Source organism: Xenia sp. Carnegie-2017, unplaced genomic scaffold, assembly GCF_021976095.1.
Source record: "Xenia sp. Carnegie-2017 unplaced genomic scaffold, XeniaSp_v1 HiC_scaffold_16, whole genome shotgun sequence".
Taxonomy (NCBI): Eukaryota; Metazoa; Cnidaria; class Anthozoa; order Malacalcyonacea; family Xeniidae; genus Xenia; species Xenia sp. Carnegie-2017.
In genome coordinates, this window is record NW_025813469.1 from 2,146,361 (window position 1) to 2,168,153 (window position 21,793).

The 21,793-nt window shown below is 37.9% G+C and overlaps 3 protein-coding genes and 1 long non-coding RNA gene across 17 annotated transcripts; 2 read left to right on the plus strand and 2 right to left on the minus strand.

The window, feature by feature from the left end:
- Positions 1 to 29: 29 nt before the first annotated feature.
- On the minus strand, positions 30 to 7,540 carry LOC124436938 (cytosolic beta-glucosidase-like). Of its 12 annotated transcripts, XM_046986920.1 has the most exons (8): positions 7,357 to 7,540; positions 7,223 to 7,269; positions 3,215 to 3,291; positions 2,745 to 2,797; positions 1,992 to 2,325; positions 1,756 to 1,912; positions 624 to 1,407; positions 30 to 426 (listed from the first exon to the last, which is right to left on the minus strand). In XM_046986920.1, exons 5-8 carry the CDS (start codon positions 2,323 to 2,325, stop codon positions 220 to 222), a joined length of 1,482 nt encoding a protein of 493 aa, XP_046842876.1. In that variant the 5' UTR covers positions 2,745 to 2,797; positions 3,215 to 3,291; positions 7,223 to 7,269; positions 7,357 to 7,540; the 3' UTR covers positions 30 to 219. The 12 variants fall into 12 exon arrangements, with proteins under 12 accessions (XP_046842876.1, XP_046842877.1, XP_046842878.1 ...); XM_046986921.1 differs by lacking the exon at positions 3,215 to 3,291; XM_046986922.1 differs by having other exon boundaries at positions 1,992 to 2,333; positions 3,246 to 3,291; positions 7,223 to 7,540.
- Positions 5,426 to 10,317, plus strand: LOC124436935 (proprotein convertase subtilisin/kexin type 4-like). The gene is made up of 5 exons (XM_046986909.1): positions 5,426 to 5,972; positions 7,681 to 7,894; positions 8,156 to 8,394; positions 8,539 to 8,844; positions 8,939 to 10,317. The coding sequence occupies exons 1-5, from the start codon at positions 5,606 to 5,608 to the stop codon at positions 10,030 to 10,032; spliced, it is 2,220 nt and encodes a 739-aa protein (XP_046842865.1). The 5' UTR covers positions 5,426 to 5,605; the 3' UTR covers positions 10,033 to 10,317.
- On the minus strand, positions 10,264 to 21,725 carry LOC124436937 (protein naked cuticle homolog 2-like). Of its 3 annotated transcripts, none has more exons than XM_046986913.1 (9): positions 21,553 to 21,725; positions 17,373 to 17,491; positions 16,825 to 16,872; positions 15,404 to 15,430; positions 15,114 to 15,220; positions 13,815 to 13,893; positions 12,924 to 13,021; positions 12,054 to 12,155; positions 10,264 to 11,562 (listed from the first exon to the last, which is right to left on the minus strand). In XM_046986913.1, the coding sequence occupies exons 2-9, from the start codon at positions 17,470 to 17,472 to the stop codon at positions 10,603 to 10,605; spliced, it is 1,521 nt and encodes a 506-aa protein (XP_046842869.1). In that variant the 5' UTR covers positions 17,473 to 17,491; positions 21,553 to 21,725; the 3' UTR covers positions 10,264 to 10,602. The 3 variants fall into 3 exon arrangements, with proteins under 3 accessions (XP_046842869.1, XP_046842871.1, XP_046842872.1); XM_046986915.1 differs by lacking the exon at positions 21,553 to 21,725 and adding an exon at positions 17,650 to 17,890; XM_046986916.1 differs by lacking the exons at positions 16,825 to 16,872; positions 17,373 to 17,491; positions 21,553 to 21,725 and adding an exon at positions 15,552 to 15,840.
- Positions 19,316 to 20,030, plus strand: LOC124436944. The gene is made up of 3 exons (XR_006945548.1): positions 19,316 to 19,404; positions 19,528 to 19,610; positions 19,825 to 20,030. It is a non-coding gene; the product is annotated as an uncharacterized LOC124436944 (long non-coding RNA).
- Positions 21,726 to 21,793: the final 68 nt, after the last annotated feature.

A 21,793-nucleotide genomic window follows, 5' to 3' on the forward strand; every position in this document is an offset into this window, starting at 1 on the left:
TAAAAGGACAGTGATACTGCATGCACATATTTTCTGCGCACAACTAAAAGTTCTTCTAATATTGTCGGAAATTATTCGGTTGTTAGAACGTAAATTGTAAAAGCCCCAATGTAGAAAATGTTACAATGCAGACTACAGTATGTATTCTACGTTCACAAGAGGATTTGATGTGCGCAGTAAGTATGCGCAAAACATACTACCGTCAACCTGAGGACACGGCTAAGCTAAGAATCCGTTATCTTGAATGACCTTTTTATAATAGCGGGCGGAAAGCTTGGGTGTTCTTTTTCTTTGCGGGTCTTCGAAATCTACTCTATATAATCCAAACCTCAAACTGTACCCATCATTCCATTCCATATTATCCATCAGTGACCATGCCATGTATCCAGCAACGTCAACGCCATCCAACTTTATCGCTTTCAGTACCTTTGGAACATTAACAAAAACCAGTTGCAATTATAAAAATATAAAGAAAAGGACAAAAGAACAAAGCAGTTGAGATAATAAACGGTCTTGCTGACCTGAACTCAACGCTCGTGCTAATGAACTCCGTCGAATCAGACGACAAAAATCAATAAAGATTACAACATGAAGTATTTCAACAATCAACAATATCAACGAACCTCGTTCAAGTATCTTCGGTACCAATCCACGCGGAAATAATCATGCAAGGCATTTTCATCGATCGCATCATGCTCGCCGGCCTGTGTACAACCGTTCTCAGTTATAATAATTCGAGGATTACCATAGTTTTCTTTGATAAATTTCAGTATTCGACGCATCCCAAACGGAGTCATGCGTAACCATGTCGCATCAGTTCGTGGCCAGGATGAATGCAGAAATTCCTCCGTCTCTCGGTCCTTGTCAAAACTTTGTGGCGTCTTCATGCCGTTGAGAGAAGATTTGTGTTTCACCAACTGACAACGATAGAAGTTGAGGCCAAAAAAATCGTGACTTCCCTTCACGATTTTACGTTCTTCTTCGCTAAAACGTGGCAGTCTCGACTCAAGACCAGCGGCTTGGCAATGCTTCAGTACTTGATGTTGCACAATGTTCGAAAAGTCACCGTTCACGAATATGGGATGGGCAAAAAGGTCGAGATGAAACGCTAGAAATCTTTCGCTCGCCATTTGGTCCTCGTTTGAAGCCGTAAAGGACTCGGGCCAGCTCGAGTCAATCGTAATAGATATGTACCCATGTTGCGTAGCACGAAACTCTTTATCGTAGGTATGCCAAGCTTTAGCATGTGATAAAATAAGGTTCTTTGCAGCGATATAAGCACCCTTAGCCATATCCCGGTGACCAGGAGCTGTTTCACCACGACAGTAACCAGGTATGGCCACTTCCCATGGTTCGTTGAGGGTAATCCAATATTTGACACGGTCACCAAAGCGCTGGAAACATAATCTGAAATAAACGAAGCAATTTTCTCGGGGAGTTTCCTCATATATGGACCGAATTTTCACGTTGTAAGGTAATTCTAGGTAATTCTAGGTATCTAAGAGAATTGTAGCTAGGTTAACTTATAAACTTCATCACCTAAGGAAATCGTAGCTTGGCGAACCTCATCACACATGTATTGTTGATATCTATAATTTGGTCTGAATGAAATTTTCCAGACCTCACGTTGAGAGCTTCAGGCGACTACTAGGCTGTGTTTACCTCAAGCTATGCCAATATTTAAGTAACATATAGTGATCATTCAACTTTCAAGTGCGAGTACTGATCTGGATAAAATGTAATTTTTAAACAAACCTAGCATAGTCATTAAAGAAGTCTTGTATCCCGTCATTTAGCCAGCCACCGTAGTGAGTTTGAAGCGTCTGAGGTAGATCCCAATGATACAACGTTATCATTGGTTGTACTCCACTACTGACGAGTTCGTCGATGAGCTTATTATAGTAATCTATTCCTATTAAGAAGAGAAGACATTTTTTCAACACATTAATCGCGTGGACGTACTTTTTATTATGAAATGATAAAAACACTACCTTTCTCATTAATACAACTGAGTGTCCCATTTGGAAGTATTCGTGGCCACGAGAGAGAAAATCTATAAAAACCGACGCCCAATTCTTTCAAAATTTCAACATCTTTCTTGTAATAATGGTAACTATTGCAAGCCACATCACCAGTATCATGATTGCGTATAGGACTGGGTTCCAAATGGCAGTAATGATCCCATATACTCTCGCCTTTGCCATCCTCGTTCCAAGCTCCTTCGATCTGATACGCCGCCGAAGCTGCCCCCCACATGAAATTCTCGGGAAACTGCCCGTGAATGAAATCATCACGAGTTATCTTCTCAAATACATCACCATCCATCTAGAAAACTGAACGGTTAGGATTGGAGTTTGGATTTGAGTTAGCATAAGAGTTTGGATTTAAATTTCCATTTGAGATAGCATTAAAGTTTGGATTTGAGTTAGGATTGGATTTTGGATTTGAGTTAGAATGCGAGTTAAGATTATGTAATGAATAGTGTCTATATAACTAAAGTATGTAAGCAAGGGGATCACAGAGGCCAGGTCAAAAAATCATTGCTGCTCTTTAATAATGTCTACATGATTTTAATCAACCAATACTTGATATAAAGGCGATCAAATTATCATGCAGACATTGTGAATTATACATAGAAAAGTGACACACATTATGGAACAAATGAAATTTATAGAAATGCGAAAGTTGACTTTAGAATAATAAAAGAGTAGTCCTGTGAACAAATTCACTCATAAATGCAATACCTTATAGCTGCAAGTCTTTCCAGTCTTTCACATAAACTGAGTTGGCTTTAAAACTAAAACAAACAATGAAAAACATTGTTTTTATTCGTAGCAGGCGATATAATCTGCTGATATCTCAGTTGTTATATCCCATTATGAATCAACAAATATAATAAACAATTATTGGATGAGGTTGAGCATCATATCAAGAATTATTCAGACCGAGGTCAATGTTATTTGCCGGAGCGAATTCCTTTTATAACACAGTCCATCTTTAATCCATCCGAAAAGGTATTCGCATAAATTGCAATTGTATCCAATCAATTGCAACAATGCTCCAGATGTAAAATCATATAACCTCTTTTAAGCCGAAAATATTCAGAGCGCGACATCAGGCCGAGACATTCAAATAAAATCATCAAAACTGCGTCTCGTGATACCATTGATGATACTATCGCTAGAAGGATGAAACTGGTCATGAAAATTGTTACCATATGTACACAAGGTTGAAATTATGTCCACCTGTTTGATTCGATACCGTTTGGAGAGCGTTGACATGATGTAGTCTCTGGAAGAAAGCAAGGCGAAGAATGAGCGTGAACAAGGAAGCCGTCAAAGATATATAACAACTCCTGGGGAGAATTTTAGCGTTTAGTACTTGTCACGGTGTTGAATTTTCAAAGTTAATAATTGAAGCGCAGAAACAAACCCGATTGGTGCGGGTTTGAAAATTAAAAACATTTACTTTACAAACTATTATTTTCCTTCTTACATTGTCATATATGATGTTCCTAGGAGATCCGAGCAAAAATGCAGTTTTTATTATAGAATGCTTTTTCTAAAGCCTTATCTTTCGACTAGTCAATTAGCAATTCGTGTAGCATCTAAGCTTTCCTAGAACATGACGTGAACTCGATCTAAATGACAACATTGTTGATGAAAAAGTTATCATAGGAAAGTGTACTGCTATTTCCAAAGCTGATTTCCACTTAACATGAAATGAAATTTGCCACCAGGTGGAAAAATCGCATCTATTCTTAATCAGTAAAATCCGATTTTGGGAGATTTGCCGACAAAAGAATGACTGACAAAAAAATAAACGTAGCCAACACCGCAGCCCGTTTTAGTCGTGCTAAGCAAATTTCAGGACACTGTGATAATACATTTATCAAGAATTCTATTGTTTTCAAACATACAAAAACATACCAAGCGCGACTTAACTCATACGGTTTGTTAGCTATAGGTCTGCACGATCAATTATATCTTCTCGGCAGCTGCGAATTCTAACACGTTTTCGTTCTACGGCGGCCAGATGAAGAACAAAAGTTTAGCTGACGATGGTGCTGCAAATGGCATGAATTCAAATTGTTGGCAATAAAAATGTTGGCCGGATCAAGGATTTTTGAGACAAAACGAGTCCTTTGGCCAGATGTTGGCATAGAAATCACACAATGGCAAAGACTTTACAACAGCAACGGAAATGAACTTCGGGGTTTTGGCATCGTGGTGTTCATTCCTAACCGCATAACCTCTCTCTCTATCTCTTACAGGACGCAAAATTTCGAATCATCTCCTTCATTAAACATAACCGAAACATAACCTCTCTCTCTATCTCCTACAGGACGCAAAATTTCGAATCATCTCCTTCATTAAACATAACCGAAATTTTTATAAGAATAGAAATGTTTTTTTTTGACTAATTAAAAGTGATCATTCACCAGTGTTAAACGGATTGCACGAAAAGCTGTTACGTTCATGTTTTACACTTTTTGCTAAAAGCTATACTTACGCTTAGCACAACTGGCGCATAACTAATTTACATCTGAAGAGCATACATTTCAAATTATCGCTGACATGCTGTTTCTTTTAATAACACATTTTCAATGGGAGGTCGAGAGCTTCGTATTTACATTCTAAGTTAATAAAAATATGATGAAAAGCAAGTGATAAACGTAACTTATCGAATTGGCAAGGAAGTTTTTCTAGTTTATATGACGTTTATAAAATCCTTCGTATTCAAACATTCTGCTCGCTCGTTCTCACGCCGACATGCGCAATAGCGTTGCAATGCAAACTTAATCTGCATTTGTCCTCGGTCGTCAACGAGACGACGTCTTATCACGAAAGTACATGCATTCCTGCGCTTGCACTATTCAATATTGAACAAACATTTTGGATTAAACAGATAGGGCGTTTAACCTCCTGTGACGATAAAATTTTTTGTCAATGCAATTGAAAACTGCCAACAATTATAATTTTGGTTTAGGCATCCGGTCGATGAGTGAAGGACGAATTCATATACCCTAGAAAGTCATTAAAGAGTCATACCATCGACGGCCTTAAAAACATCGATATAAATGTCCAAAATGATTTGACTGACATTATTGAAGGGTATTATTTAGATATTATGCTTGATATACGTAATGGAGAAATACCTTTTATAACTTTACTGAACATGATTCGTAAATGGAGAAATACCTTTTATAACTTTACTGAACATGATTCGTAAAAGCATAAATTCATCTCAAACTTTACAAAGAATTCTCAATTGATACACTAATTAATATTTATAAGTTTTAATTTTGGTGATTTGTAACATTTGAAATTCTTTCAAGCAATAACTTGAATTACAATTTCGTACGACCAATCGGATCTTCGGATTAGCCAAACATTAGTCATGTGACAATATCAATTTAATCAATGTATGACAGGAACGATGGCATAACAAAGAAACAGTTCAGATAGCATCTGTGAGGCATTCAGAACGAGGCACACATTCAAGGAAAAATGGCTGTGTAAACGGGAACATTTGAACTATAATCATGCAAGACAATTAGGCAAGAGCCTTTTGTTCGACGAACGACGATCAAGAAAAGCACGCAATGTCGGATTTTAAGATATTTTATCAAATTTCCTTCGTTCTCCTTGTGTACGTCTCAACACGCAAGGGTGCCCAATGCGATTATACAAACACATGGGTGATTGAAACGGACAACGAAGAAAATGCTAAGCGAATAGCAAAAAAATATGACTTCGAATATGGGGGAAAAATCGGTTCGTTAGACGGTTTTTATTTGCTTATGAGAAACTCCGTGCCTCGCAGACGCCGTCGAAGCGTTTTACAAGCAACTCGTATTTTACGTATGGACCCATCTGTGAAATGGAGCGCACAGCAGAAGATATTGACACGGGTGAAGAGAGACTTCCATGATCCTTTATATAAGGATCAGTGGTATTTAAAAAATAATGGTAAGTCAACGGGGCAACCTCACAATTCGAATCGTCAAATCATGAGGCCTGACTACAATGCACTGCATTGAATGCAATCTTCTGAGATTGCGAATTCGCTGACTTAACAAAGTTTCTTCTTCTGTAAAGAGAAGCGATCATAAATTTTTGTGACATATGTTCAAGCTATATAGTGTGGTGAATCGGTGTTCGGAATCTAAAAGCATTCGGTATACCGATAAACAACGACTACAAAACAATGTCGAAGATTACTTCGATAAGATCGAATTCCTTCTAATTCGCGTTCATAATGTTATACAGCTGTTTATTAAGGTTTTGTAAGTATTCACAGCCCTTCTGTTTCATGGTGGATTAAAAGTTCTTATCAACTAACACAACATTTATACAGGTTGCGTTTGAAGAGATAAAATCAAAGGTAATACTTGCATTTCCCCCAATAATATCCGAAGAGCAGGTTTACATCGAAATTCATGTTATTTTAGCTTAAAATAGCACTGGCTATTAAAGTGGCAGTGATGTAAGTTTTTCGAAAGTATAGCTTTTTCCTCGAGTGATACAACATTGTAAATCTTGAAATAATTTGTACAAATGTTTCATCAAGTTTGTTTTGCGATATAAGTGGATTAAGACTCCAATAGCGGACGCTCAGTAAGTATATATATATGATGAATAAGAATCGATCTTTTCTTTAGTATAAGATCATTGTCGGATTCAAATTCACATTCAATAAAATCTTGAAATACCGTGCTTAAGAACGCAATTCTATTGAGAGTATTCGATTTCTCTCGTTATAATTAAGTACTTAATATCGACAGCATGGCAATTGCGTGTAGGTATATGAGCCGAAGAAAATTGACTAGTCATTTAACTGCGACTCAAATGGGGAGCGATTCGAAATTATTTAAAAAAACTTCTTTATTGTTGCGTGGGCAAGATTCCGACTGTTTTGTCAACTGTGTTTACCGGTGTGTTTTGAAAAATGCCGGAATAGTTTAAATACGTCGTTTGAAAAGTGAGTTATGATCACTGTCCATGTAGACATGTGTCGCAATTACACAAACATCGAAATGATCCAACGTGCTCAATTAGAACCCTTTCTTACAATATTTTTGTTACGAAGGTTCTTCTTATAGTCAAAACGTTACATTCGAATTTGGCCGATTACATTCGCGAATTAATATCCACCAAGTGTTAAATGAACCATTTGATTTTCCCAACTGATATATTCAATGACAAATATAGAGATTTACCTGCAGGATAGAGTAAAATGATGCGGTCTTTTTCACTTTCTCTTTTACTATAAGTAAAATGACATTTGACGGGATAATAATGGCGCCACCAGCAATTGTTTAGCAAACAATTATTCATTGTTTCAGACACATACTCTAGAAGTTTAACGGCCGCCTATCGAATGCCGGTGAACTTAACGTTTCGCTCAATAAAGGCGAACCGATACGTCCAGTTACTAGGCAAAAACTAACCGTCAATTGTTGATATTTCAAACTTCAACAATTCAACAGTTTGAAGCTTTCATTCACTTGACATTTCAAATATTGAGTGTTGACGATCAAGTTTGATATCTTGTTCTCATCCACCAAACGCCCATGACGTCATGTAGTTGTGGATCTATTAAAAAGATGTGGATTTTTGACTAAATTCTGAGCGCGGACAGTGTTCACAGGAATTAAACTGAAATATTTATTTTCAGTCTCTAAACACCGTGACATAAACGTGACTCCAGTGTGGAGACAAGGTATCACTGGCCGTGGTGTTGTGGTAACAATTCTGGACGATGGAATCGAGTTCACGCATCCTGACCTGAAATCGAATTATGACGCACGTGCCAGCTATGACTACAACGGTCGAGACTCCAATCCTTCGCCAAAATACACACCACGCAACACGAATAGACACGGCACCAGGTACACACACATCCTATTGTCTTTTTTTCTTGTCATAAGCTGAAAAGTTGAGTTTCCTTACAACAGTAAAGTCAGTTTGAGGATTGGGCATTTTTCAGCCAATCACCAATAGTTCTAATGCCGTTAGCAAAGAATTATGTAGTGATAAAGAATGATTAGAATTAATTTATGTTGCTATATATGTTACTGAACATAAGTGCAAAGTCACCTGACGAAAGGAATTTCTCACTCCGCGTTCAACATGTAACTATCTTTCGGAAGGTGTGCAGGTGAAGTTGCAGCAGCTGCAAACAATGACGTCTGCGGAGTTGGAGTTGCTTATAATGCCGGGATTGGTGGAATACGTATGCTTGATGGTGACGTCACCGATGCCGTGGAAGGCAGTTCGCTTAGTCATGCGCGGAACTACATTGACATTTACAGCAGCAGTTGGGGACCCGAAGACAAGGGGGTAAAGGTGGATGGACCAGGCAAGACAGCGAAGGAAGCTTTGAAAAAAGGTGAGTTCGGCTGACGCGTGGACTGACTAGTTAACACATTATATGTGCTAACTGTAATAACTAACGAGTGGCAATCTTTTCGCACAACGTAACAGATTTGTTTATCTTTAAAAATATGCACGTGTTTTGTTTGTGCGGTTTCAGGTGTAAACGAAGGTCGCAATGGTAAAGGTTCCATATTCGTATGGGCCACTGGTAACGGTGGTGATTATAACGATTATTGTAACTGCGATGGTTACATCACTAGTATATATACGATTTCCATTGGTGCCGTAAATGACCTGGGAAAGTCGCCGTGGTATGCTGAGCCCTGTCCGTCAACCCTTGCGGTTACATTCAGCAGTGGCAAGAAAAATCGAAATACAAACAAGAAGATTGCGACAACCGATCTTTATCATATGTGCACCAAGTCACATACGGGGACTTCTGCAGCCGCACCACTCGCGGCAGGTTGGTTCAAATTTTCACTGCACATTAAACTCAGCAAGTTAAACCTGTTTAACTCGTTTTCAACTTGTTGAACTTATGAATTCTCATTTTCTAGGTATATTTGCCTTGGTGTTGGAAGCCAACCCCGACCTTACATGGCGTGATTTGCAACACTTGATTGTTGAGACGTCACGCATGACGGACAAAATGGATCCTGATTGGCACGTGAACGGTGTTGGTTTTCACGTTAATAATAAGTATGGATTTGGTCTCTTGGATACTGCCAACCTTGTAAAACGTGCACGTGATCCAGGATGGCGCACCGCTACCACTCAGCACATGTGCTACGGTGACGATGTTATTTATAATCGAAAAATACGTGCGAACAAAGTACTGACTTCCACTATAACTACTGATGGCTGTATGAGTCAAATTGGTAACAAGTGCGTTACAAAACTTGAGCACGTGGTAGCATACGTCACGTTGCAGCACGAACGACGAGGGTCTTTGATAATCAACTTGATTTCTCCCTCTGGAACGAAATCCAAACTTCTTGGTTTGCGTAAGTTGGATTTCAGCAACAAAGGTTTCAAAAAGTGGCCGTTCATGACTGTTTTTAACTGGGGCGAGAATCCACGCGGAACCTGGAAACTAGAAATCGTGAGCACGGACGATTTAATTGGAACTTTCAAAGGATGGTATCTCAACTTGTACGGTACGTGTTCACATCAATTTAACTACACGGCCCACGAAAATCATATTTGCGACAAATATTGCAAGAAAGGATGTCCAGAAAATTTCAAGACAGCCTGTAGAAATTGTGTGAAGTTCTGCGATTGCACCACGGGGAAATGCACCAGACGATGCCGGCGCGGCCTGGTAACGGACCCTCATCGTCATGAATGTAGTAACGCGTCGAGGAGACATAAAAACGAAGACCTGTCCAATATTAACCAGAATGAAAATAAACAACGTAAACGTAAGAAGCTACCTCAGTACGGATTGTGGTTGCTTATTTCAGCTGGTATAGCTGTAAGTTTTGGTATTATTGCGGGCGTTTGGCAAGGATGGCTCTACTACAGTACTAGAGAAAAATTGAATCGTGCACGCAGACAAAACCAGATGGTGCATTCGAACGTACCCCCCCAGTACACGATGAACCGACAGGGAGAACATGTAGATCGCTCAATCGATCGGACGTCTGTTTAATGCATCACAGGCAAAAAGGCAATGGGTCTCTGTGCCTGAAAAAGTAAAAACCCACTTTTGTGAGGTCTCCCACGGGCAACAGTACTCCAAAACTTTTGCTTCGTAACTTAAAACACGTTGGATAAAGTAAAATGCGTTTGTGGTTGAAAAGTAGTTAAAACCAATGAACATGAGAAATCATTAAACTATATCCTGTAAATTTTTTTTAAAATCTGTGCAGTTGTCGCTAAGAATGTTTGAAAGATATTTATTTATTTCTTACATTAAATGATTACATATTTTTTACTATGGCTTTCATTTAAAGTTTGTGTATGAAAGTGGGACATTCTTTCTACTTTGGCCAGGAAAGGCTACAGAAATCCTCCAAGCACGGTGGGTATATTTTGTTTAAGATCAAGGACAATTTTTATACACATGAGTCGGTCAATGCTCGACAATAAAGTCAGCGAAATCCTAATTTTTCCTGCTTCAAGCTCAAATTGAGATGATCCAGAGAGTCGATAGTCACAGATTTCCTTTACTTGCTCGACAATAGGTTTCGCCGCAGCAAAACAAGTAAGTCAATTAATTTTATCTCTTCTCCCCATAGTGATGATAATGATGATGCACGTGTTCATGTTTGTGAACAACAGATGTAGTGCCATGATGCATCGAGATTCCCAGGCCTTTATCCCCATTTTCACGTGCCCTACGATGTTTGTTCTTATGACGTCGGCTGTGACGTTGCTCGTCACACGGAGGTTGCCTTGGTGCAGCATGCATGTACAAATACTTATTCTCGTCAGCGTGATACGCATAGCTCGGATCTGAAGGTACATCCTTTCGAAAATTAACGGTTACCGGTAAATGATAACCGGAGAAATGGTGTACACGAGTTTGATCGTCATGGTCGTCGACTACCGGCGATACCCGGCCCCAGAGGGATGAGTAGGCAGGCATGTGGATGTCTGAAGTCGGCAATTGTCTGCATGGACGTCTATGTGATCTTGAGGATTTGTGTTTCTTCTCATTCAATTGGTGGAGATCATGCCCTGAACTGACCCAACAACTTCCCGGTTCGGTTTTCATACGAGCAGGTAAAGTAGACTTTTCCTCCAAGACATTACAATTTTTCACCCCTTTTTTGTGTGATCTTACATGACCTTCACGAGAGAAACATTTACATTGCTCTAACTTGTCCGAATACGACCTGCCGCTACTCAAATCGTTGTTTAGCAATTGAACAGTTGAGCAAGTATTTTTTCTACTCTTACGTTTCAGATTTGTCAAAGCTTCGTCACTAGATCCACTTTCCTTGATTTTGAACCTCTGGAGTTTTTCTATGCTTTCTGCCGTGATATGCTCGGCTCCAATAACGACTTCTCTCCGCGGAACGATTGCTGTACCACGTGTCTCACGCGTGGACGTGTCTTTCGACACAGATATGTGTACTTTTACCTTCTTTACACGATCGTTCGTGCTTTTTTTGTTGGCTTTTTCGACCGACTTACCCAATGCGTTATAAATAGATCTCACCAAATTTGTCAAGTCCTACAATGGTTAAGAAAGACATGCATGTCATTGCAAGCTTAGCAAAAGAGCTGTTTGGTTTTTGCAAGCGATTAGATTAACGTTTTCCCATTAAACTTGAGCGTTTGCTTACAAGATGTCTGTCAATATGCGGAGAAAAGTTGTTTTGAGATATAATCCACGCAGGGAGGGTATACAAGGTGGCAGGGAGGGTATACAAGGTGGCAGGGAGGGTATACAAGGTGGCAGGGAGGGTATACAAGGTGGCAGGGAGGGTATACAAGGTGGCAGGGAGGGTATACAAGGTGGCAGAGAGGCTACATACATGTCAAGAAGCAACTTGCCTAAGCATTTTCATAGCGGAAAGACAATCATATTTATGAAAGGTTGATGCCGGATGTAAAAAAAAAAACGCCGTAAAGTGCAAAAGAAATTATTTTCGTTAAGCACATTTAATGATCGCCCTCATCCCTCCGCCCTATATCAATCTCCAAACGCGCACCGTTTTTTACCTCCTTTGAAATATGGCTGTTATCCTCGAAATTGTACAAGGAAAATGACCACTGACGATTGTCTGAGCCCACGGACCGGACAGAAACACCACAATCAATGTCCTAGTACAAAATGACAAAAACAAGGACAAAATTAAACATACGTGACGTCACGAGCTTTCAACCCAATTGATGACCTCATCACGTTCGTGTCAACATAGCATTCACAACTTAAGTGATATCGGAAAGTCCTATGTTTTTAATCTGGGCATAAAATCCAATGTCATTGTGCTAGATTTTAGCTTTTTTATGCTTTTAGTCTCTGTCACACGAATCTTTATTCAGGTGTGAGAGATTTAGCGGTATTCCGTCTCGTAGAGCATTACATGAAGTGTTATTGATTATCACTTATAATGATCTTATATAGCAACCTGAGCAGCTTTTTCGCGTACTTTATATTTTTTGTAGTGTAAGCACATCAAACTAATTAGCTTAATGAATATTTTCTTTCTTTTCATCCAGTTATAATAAGCAACTTTTTCTGTTTTCATTCAAAGCAAAACTACGCGGTCTTTATTTCACAATTGAAATGCACAAAGATCCACTGTTTTGCACGAAATCGTGTTTGCCTATGGCTACAACCCTCGGTTATGTTCAAGGAAACAAGTTTATATTCTTAATTCAGTCACATCTTTCAACCAATACTCGCATATGCGCAGTAGAGTCAGCAGCCTGAATTTTTCATTTCTGATTCACGGGTCAAAAAATCCAATTACTGCGATTTGTTCCTATTTAATTTAATTTTGCTTTATATTAAACGTCGAGTCGTAACTTGTTAGAATGTCTACAGTCGTGATGATACGAAAACAAGTTTTTCATAGATTTTACTACCTCTGGTTTAAGATGGTTGACAGAATCCGTAGAATTTCTTTCCTTTATAAAATGTATATCAACCAGCTTGCCATTCGCCTCGTTAGGAAGATCCACAACTACACAGAAAACATTGCTTAAGATTTCGGTTAACATCACAAAACAGAGTTCTCATAGAACATACTTTCACCACCAATTGTAAAATCTTAGAGTTCGAGAATCTATTTAATCAGGAAATCCAATAATTTTTGCTAATATTATCCACCAAGTAGATGGATGAGTGAGTGACGACCCCACTAAGTCTGTTAAAGACAGGGTTTTAGGCAAAGATCAACAGGCTCACTTTCGCGGAATGTAATTTCACAGAAATTAAAAAAAATGTTTGAAATGCTCAGCAATACAAAAACGGGTTGCCTGACGTGACCGATTCCGAATGCGTAAACAAGCAAATTGAGTCATCATATTAACATAAGTGGAACAATTATCTACTTCGTTTTTTTTTTACATGTCTTTGGCGTGTAAATGTAACAGCATAACGGCAAACTATTTTCAAGCTTTACGTGCTCAATTATAAAAATAGAGTGAGAAGTTCGTTTACGTGCTTAGCGTGTAAATGTCAAAGCATAATAAAAAATATTTCCTATGCTTGTCTTTGGCGTGTAAATGTATACAAGAAGGGGTAATTTCCACACCCGGAATAGAAAAAGTAAAAACTTAGTCTGTGCAAGACCGCTAGCTAAATACTTCCCGTCAAAACGAGAACACGCAAATTGCGTACAAAAAGTTCCGACAAACTTATGGAAATCCATTTTACGACCGGTTCTTTTGATGCATTATGCAAACACTTAATGAATTTTCCAGACGAATGGCGGGCGACAAAAACAACGCCGGATCAACACGAATCGTACTTACTTTCTATGGGAAAACTATCAAGAGATCTGCTGTTTGCGCTGTTGTTGTCCGTCATGACGCCCGGATCTAAATTGTCTTCCTAAATTGAAACCACAAAATTACTGCATTTCACACTAAAGTGCGTTCAGAGTATGATCTATTCGTGTGGGTCATGACTGAAAACAAAAAATCAAGCCATTATCACAGCGACAAGCCAATGGTCACGCGACGATTAAATTACTCTTGCAATTCAATATGATGAAGAAGACGTCTTTGGTTTTAATAAACATCAACGATGATGCATCTCTATGTTATGTTGCTATCAGTTTACGGATTAAAAAAATAAGTGCACAATTCACATAAAGTTTGCAATGTTACATGATTTAAACATCTGTTAGTCATTCTTTATAAGAGGCATAGGCGTAAAAGGAGACCTGTTTTGTTATTCTACGTTAATAACAAGCTTACTCGAAAAAGAACAAAGAGCTTTCTTTCTCCCTCAAGTGATCGTGTGATAAAAAAAACTCCGATAAAATTAGCCTCAACAGACGCAATTTTTAAACGAAAAAGGCATTTAGCAGCTAAATGTATCGCAACATTTCTAGAAAGAACGCCTTTCGTGAAGAAATTTGGGGGTAATCTAAAGCATACGCGCAAATAACATTGCCAAGGACAATGAGATCAACGCAAAAAGACATACTAGAGAAAGACGCGCGAGGCTTGAATTCAAGAAGAGAAATTGAGTTGTAATTTACACGGGCTTGTTTGCAAGAGCACCCCTTAAAATCTCGCTTAATGAATAAAAAGGTCTTCTTATCTTCTGACGAACATCACTTTAAATTCCACAGCGTGTTTTTTTTAATATATCAAATGAAAAATTACGCACTTAAAAATGATCGGAGCGATACAGTATTCTAGCAAGACAAGTTATACACACACAAATATCGACTATGCGTGACTAAATAAACGATATGGGGGCTATGAAACGACCGACCTGGAGAGACGAGGTAGATTTACAGTGGGGAAATTAATACACGATAAGAGCTCAAAATAAAAATCAGTAATGGTGTGATCATTTTCAAAGTCGACCGCTTGCGTCTCCGTACACAGCATGAAAAGAAAAGCAAGCGGCAGCCGACCACCTACATATATAAAATATACATGTATATAGGTTATGGCTTGTGTAGTGGCAAGTATCAGCGCATTTAATAAATTTAAAAGCAAGAAGAGCTCAGCACTTGCGATACATACACGTGTTCTTTAGAGAACTATATATAATGAAATTTTCATATAATGATACACAATGAAGAATAAACATACCTCGTTTACCAAATAACCTTCGTACGACGTGACCATTTGCTTCTGTCTCAATATTTCATGTAAAAGTCGTGTTTGAGAGCTTGTATCGTTTATGATGACACATTCACCTATAGTATATATGAATATTTCAATTTATACAACTGTAGTCGAGTATATACGCTATTTATTGTCTTATGTCGTCTATACGAGCAAATACACACATACATATAACTACATACTTGCACATAAAAGTTTATCTATATGTGAGAATATATTGCCTAGTTTGTTATCAAATCGAATAGCTAACCTACCTTCGGGAGACTCCCGAGATATCCAAGCTGCAAAACAAATATGATCGAAAATTTTACTACGAACAGAAACACAATCTCAATCTATTTGAATTACACTGAAACTCAAAGTCCGAGTGACTTGAAACATTCGAGGGCTTGCTGTATGTACCTTGAATGGACGGTCGACTCTGACGCTTTCCCATAACTTCGAAAATGTTTAAAGCGACAGGAAAAGAGGAAAACAAGTTCCAACATTAACACAATAGAAGTAAATGCAATCAGCGTGAGGAAATGTGACTCGATAAACCCCAAGCATGTAAAAGCGGTTGGCCAGTTCGTATTGCTTGGACTACAAGCGGCGTTATTTACACCAATATTATAAGCGGAATGTGTAGTCGTGCTGTCATTGACATACAGTGAATCAATAATCACACTAATTGCTCTCAGCTATGAGCCAATCACGAGGAGTTTAAAAAATGTCTCTTGGCCGTGCATTCTTTTATCCCTGTGTCGGGAATGACGCATTTTGCCGCCGAACGCTTTGATATTATTAGACGCTTAAAAACGACACACCGACCAAAAGTAAATATAGGCTATATGTGAATACTATATATATAGAAATAAAATGGTAAGGTTCGTCCATATAGATAGAGCAAATATTCAAAATATAAATACTGTAAAAAGCTTTTCGTTCATTGATCTCTAGACACTGTATCATCTGTATATATTGGAATTAGCTATTGCGCGGTGAAAGGAAATGTATAAATATGTATAAATATATATATCAGAGCCACCGGCACTGTTAACAAGAATGCCGACGTTTAAAATGATTTTATCACAAGACCGTAAACTCCCATGAAATGAATGACTGAATGAAATATTTCAAACCGAGTAAATGATTGTAAAGTTTATGTGTACAAGGGTTTTTTCCGGTGCAAGCGTTCAATGTTTGTGAGAATACCCCGGAACCGAGAGAGCTACAGGATATTACAGCGTCCAATATTCAAGTGCATAAGAGAAAGAAACGTTTTTTTGAGCAGTCTGTTTTAACATCATTCTCGGTAGCTCAAATGATTCGGTATTGCAGCTTCAATAAACAGCATTCATACAACGAAAACAAGCAATGCTGGGTGAAAATAGACCTCTTTTCCAAATAGCTAAAACGTAAGCAAGCAATCATCAGATTTAACGACTGTCGGCGGCCTCAGAAGTTTCAATGACGTCAGATAAAAAACTACCGAAGTGGCATTTTAGTTGATTGGTCAATTTAGGTGAAGAGGTTTCATTTGAAACTCCATCATTAAGGTTTTTGCGCTTTTGAGCAGCTGAACAAGAGGTCATCAAATAGCTTTTTCGACTTCATTATAGTTGAGAGCACAATTATCTACTGCTTTCATGATCTGCTAATCGAGAACGTTCATGACAGGAACTGAAGGGCATACCTTTTGTAGAGACTTTCCTCCAAACTTGAAGCAAAAATTGCTGCGATTCTGAAACACAAAAAGAGGATCGCGAATGAGTTTTAAAAGAATAAGAAAATACTGGGAAAAGGCATGATGTCCTTGCACGACAGCAATATTGACTGATGGAAAGTAGCTATTCAAAAAATGCCAACCATACAAATTTTGGTATTTGAGAAACAGTATTTTTTATCTACACATTGCCATGATCAGTTTGTCGTTGTACTGACTTTTTAAATATTTATAAAATAGTAAAATTACTGTACGTGGAATAAATAATGACGGTGCAAATTAAAAGTCACCTTCTCGTTAAAGCTGTTTTTTTGCGATTAATGACGAACAATGGTCAAGCTAAACAAGGAGAGACCCACTAGCTGAGCCCATGAAATTAATGTAATCCTTCTCTCTGACTTCAACTTTTTTGGCAAAGATTGAAGAAGCGACAAAGATGCGGACATGCCCACAATAAAATGGTATTCAATATAACAAAGAGAAGAAATCAAAATCCGAAAACAATTTCTAAATTTTACTTGCGCGTCTTTGTTGTCTTCTCGAACTTGATTGGGATGTACTAGTCGCTTCTTTGTACTCCACTAAAATTTGAGATCTGGAAATGCAATTGCCGGCCATGAGTTCGGCTTTCGTTCACCTAAAACGGTGAAACGATAATTTCATTGAACTAAAAAAGACGGTCCCGTGAAAACGAAATAGACGATGTACACAGCCGACATACAAATCGAAATGCATACATATATTACTGGTTAAATCAATGCAGGGCGTAGATCAAAGTCAAAGCATAACGTTTACCTGTGAAATTTTAATAGTTGCAGCAAAGCACAGAATATTTTAACGTTAGTCCTCCTAATAACGACTCAAACACCCAAGCTGTGTGTGCTTGTTTTGTTCACATCAGCTCTATTGTTTAGTTGTGCTCACACTGTTTGACGCTGTGTCTTATGTACAAATACCGAAAGTTGGCCTCGACGCGGGGGATTTAAGTACGTGTATAGGGCCAATCCAGGCTGAAGGTTGCCGAAAGTAAAACACTTGACTCTTATGGCACTAATATCCATCGCAAGCCTCATCGGCTTGATTTGACTCAATTAGATCGCCTTGCGTTGAAGGCATATAAAAGCACCGCTCATATAAAGTTAATGAACCCGATGAACTATTACGAATTTACCACAGCTGAAAACAACTTATTGCAGGTATTGTTTGCCCAGAGAAGTATTATCAAGCGATTTACGGTTGATAACGCGTTCTTGTGATAGACGGATAAGCCCCATAGACACGCTCTAGCTAAACCAGCTTGCGGTCGTTTGAACGCTTTTTTTAACAACATTTGCCATCTAGCGAAAATTCAAGGTTTAGCTGATTACTTTTTCGTGAAATAACCGCACATCAGGTTGAGTTCGTGGAAGACTAATAAAATAATAAAATACATGCACTTTTTGTTCATTTTTGATAGTTTGCACAGTTTTTAAGGCGGCAAAGTGTCCTATGAAATTGACGGTGCATGAGCAAGACACTCAGCTTACTGCATACATGAAGTTGGGGGCAGGTGAATCAAATACATCAAGAGAGTAGGAGAATCGAACTTGAAATGAAAGTGAAAAGGATGAGGCATGTAGATATGCATTCTTGCTTGGAACAACACTTCAGTTTAACTTAGTAAATGAGAATAAAAAATCATCAAAGACCAAGCACCTGTTCAATTATGGGTTATTTGAACAACAAGACTAGAAACGAACTTTCATACAAAACTCCATTAGCAGCTCTTTTTTAGCAGAATTCCCTTTGCAGATTTTCCGTAAATAGTTCTCAATGCAAATATTTTCCCATTATAATGAAGTTGGACAACCTCAAGATTGATTATAAACAGATGATTCAACTTGCAATCGTGGATAACCACGTTGGGTTCAATTTAACAACTAATCTGTCTTTGAACATCCGCCTCTAAAATTGACGGGAGAAAAATTTTTTTGTAACTAAAATGTTCAATCTATATCGAAGATAAATTTTTAACATGGCGGGATATCAGTCTAATTTTAATAAAGAATCAAAAAACTCCATTCACATAAAACAATTTCCTCCGAAATAAGGATATCATACATATTACGTAAAGTTCTTGAAAACCCTTTTCAAAAGCAAGATTACAGATGTGAAATTTTCTCATACCAAGCATTGAAATAGTTTTGAGAGATGACAAGTTTCCGTGGGATTTTTGGGGAAAGATTAGTTTCCAAACACGTACACATCGCGTATGCTTGGGGTGAATAATGAAATCGTGCTGCTATTTCATTTAATCTAGGCTTCGTACCGAGCACAAAGCGGTATACTTTGCGATACATCAAATAGAATGTTTTATACAACTTTATACATATACAATCAATATCACTAATGTACACCGCATGACATAAAAAACATATTGCATGTTCACCGACTGAATATTTGTACATTAGTGGATAGAAAATGGATCCGTGGTTCCTTTGCCCATGGGCAGCGTCCAAGGATTCCAAAATCAATGATTTCCTTTTTTTACAATGGTAGAGGTTTCTGGAGGTAGAAATTTTCACTAAAGCTAATAGCGGCAAAATGTCATTAATGCCATGTAATAACGCAAAATTAGGCTCTCTGTGATATGTATCGGTTTTAAATCTAATTGTTTATTACTTTGTTGAACAGCGCTTATTGGAAATGTGGCCAAAATGAAGCTGAATTCTGTGGTCTACAAAATTTGGTACTGATACGAACAGCTACACCGACAGGTCGGATATGTTTTTAAATGCAATAAGCCGCCTGAAAATTTAACACAGAAACTAGACTTGGGAGTTTCGGCACTTCTTTATACAGATATAAATTTTTTTGGCGGGCTGCGCCATTAGCAAAGCAACGGCAAACATGTAACCTAAGCTGAAAATTTTCAATTTGAAGCTGAAAATAATATAAAATTGAAAAACAAAATTTAATTTCTCCTCACAGAAGTTTCACATTCTGACGAACCGACATAAAGTGAAGTGTTTAGCGGAAAACGAATGAAAATTTAATTTCCTCTTCTAAAGAGTTGGTCTTCCGACGTTCAGGTAGAAATCTCGCGAATTGACTAAGAATACGTCATCAGACAACAATATGGCGTCCTGATCAACACAAGCCTGATATCACTCAAAAAAACAAGTGTTTTTAGCGAAAATCCAACTGAAATGCTAAAATGTTGCTTAATGAAAAAAAAAACAGCAGCAAAACTATAGATTTCGTGCGTACTCTTCTCATCCATCAATGTTAATGCACTATTACTTTCTAGCTTGTAATTTTCTTCTATTTGAGCATAACACTTATGCTGGTGGTCTCTTCATTAAGTAATTTATGTTTTGGCGGTGCATATTTCAACAATGAGCGCATTAAAAATAACGGTTTTATCATGCATTGCAAGGTAAGTACGTTAAATATGTACGTGTAGGATCGGTGACTTGCTTTTCTAAAACATAACGAGTTGATTTTATTTTTTTATGATGTTGTTTCATTCAAACTCGCGTCTCTTTTATGACAATTCAGAAACAAAAAACTCGACGCACAAAATCAAAAATACACTGAAGCACCTGTCAACTTTCGTCGGAAAGTCAAAACAGCAAAGGACGATGTTGATAATGATCGGCTAGCAACAACCAGCATCTGTTATGATGATGGCCAAATGCCGACAAAGTAGGATCGAAATTTATACAAATACAATACAATTTACCGCTCGACTCCCTTGTTAAGGAAAAAATTACCTCCGTATTTTACTGCGGATTACTACAATTTCCATCACTGCGCAGAAATCGCAAGTGCCCATCTCAAGCGCATGTTGAAATGTCAGACAAGGATCTCCTCCAGCCTAATTTATTCGTCACAAATGCGACGATAATTTCAGCTCATTTAACGGGAAGTTTAATGCAAATTAAAATGCTTTTGTGCTGCTACACATTGCATAAGAATATAAAAATTGGAGTTAAGCTTGACGAGAGGCAAATAATTTTTGACGCACAAATTGTCAACCAGTAAAAAAATTGACAAAATAAAATCCACCTGACTATAAATGCAGATTCGACAATGAATTTTCCTTGAGATGTGTTGGCATGCTATATGTACCTTTTGCAATCAATTTCTGCACCCTTTGCCTTCAATACATTAGGCAAAATTTCAAGTTCAAAACTAAGCAACCTAGCGACTATAGCGTTTTCGTAATTTTATATGGTGCAAGACTGTATAAACTAAATAGTTTAAAAAAATGAAGCATTTGTTGATAGATGGTTTTAAAAATCCTCGATCATGCTATGAGATGAACAAGACTGCTGAAATAAAGTTAAAGCTGTAAGTTTGAACATTTGACTTTGTAGTTAAAACAGATATTTGTATAGTGTAAAGTAACGAATGTAGTTCAATTCTAATTCCTATAAGAACATCTTGAAGAAAGAGAGACTCTATGATAAAAAATATGATTCTTTGAACACTAGACTATTTTGCTAGGTGTTAAACAACTGAGCAAGCATGACTAATTGATATAATCCTAACAAACATCAGAATAAGCAGCAGGTAAAGGGTACCAACACATTGAATTTTATGGAAAAATATCAATTAGCAAGTGGCTGCTGTCAGCCTCCTATATTATCATTACAAAATTCTATGTATACGTAAACTTTCTTTGATGATTTAAGTGAAAACTGTGAACAGTACCTTTAAAGACGACTAACTTCCTAATCACGCTGTAGACGGCAACTATCAACCGTAACAATGAACAACCTCTCATTTACTCATTAAAATTATACACAAAGACACACGCCAGTATGTAAACATGTTATGAAACCGAAACAAATATTGACGGAGGTAAATTGTTCTCTTTCCTCTAAAGCTACGAATAATCACGAGGAACTTAATGTTGCCTTGCTGACACCGCCACTCGAGGGCGCCTGTTTGT

Coding starts and splice junctions, on each gene's coding strand:
- LOC124436938 (XM_046986921.1), bottom strand. CDS start 2,325: ATGGATGGTGATGTATTTGAGAAGATAACTCGTGATGATTTCATTCAC. Junction 1,408..1,755: donor TTCTTTAATGACTATGCTAG/GTTTGTTTAAAA, acceptor CGTTTATTTCAG/ATTATGTTTCCAGCGCTTTG. Junction 427..623: donor ACCGAAGATACTTGAACGAG/GTTCGTTGATAT, acceptor AATGTTCCAAAG/GTACTGAAAGCGATAAAGTT.
- LOC124436935 (XM_046986909.1), top strand. CDS start 5,606: ATGTCGGATTTTAAGATATTTTATCAAATTTCCTTCGTTCTCCTTGTG. Junction 8,395..8,538: donor GAAGGAAGCTTTGAAAAAAG/GTGAGTTCGGCT, acceptor GTGCGGTTTCAG/GTGTAAACGAAGGTCGCAAT. Junction 8,845..8,938: donor AGCCGCACCACTCGCGGCAG/GTTGGTTCAAAT, acceptor CTCATTTTCTAG/GTATATTTGCCTTGGTGTTG.
- LOC124436937 (XM_046986913.1), bottom strand. CDS start 17,472: ATGGCCGGCAATTGCATTTCCAGATCTCAAATTTTAGTGGAGTACAAA. Junction 12,156..12,923: donor TCAACCATCTTAAACCAGAG/GTAGTAAAATCT, acceptor ATTTTGTACTAG/GACATTGATTGTGGTGTTTC. Junction 11,563..12,053: donor ACAGCCATATTTCAAAGGAG/GTAAAAAACGGT, acceptor TAACCATTGTAG/GACTTGACAAATTTGGTGAG.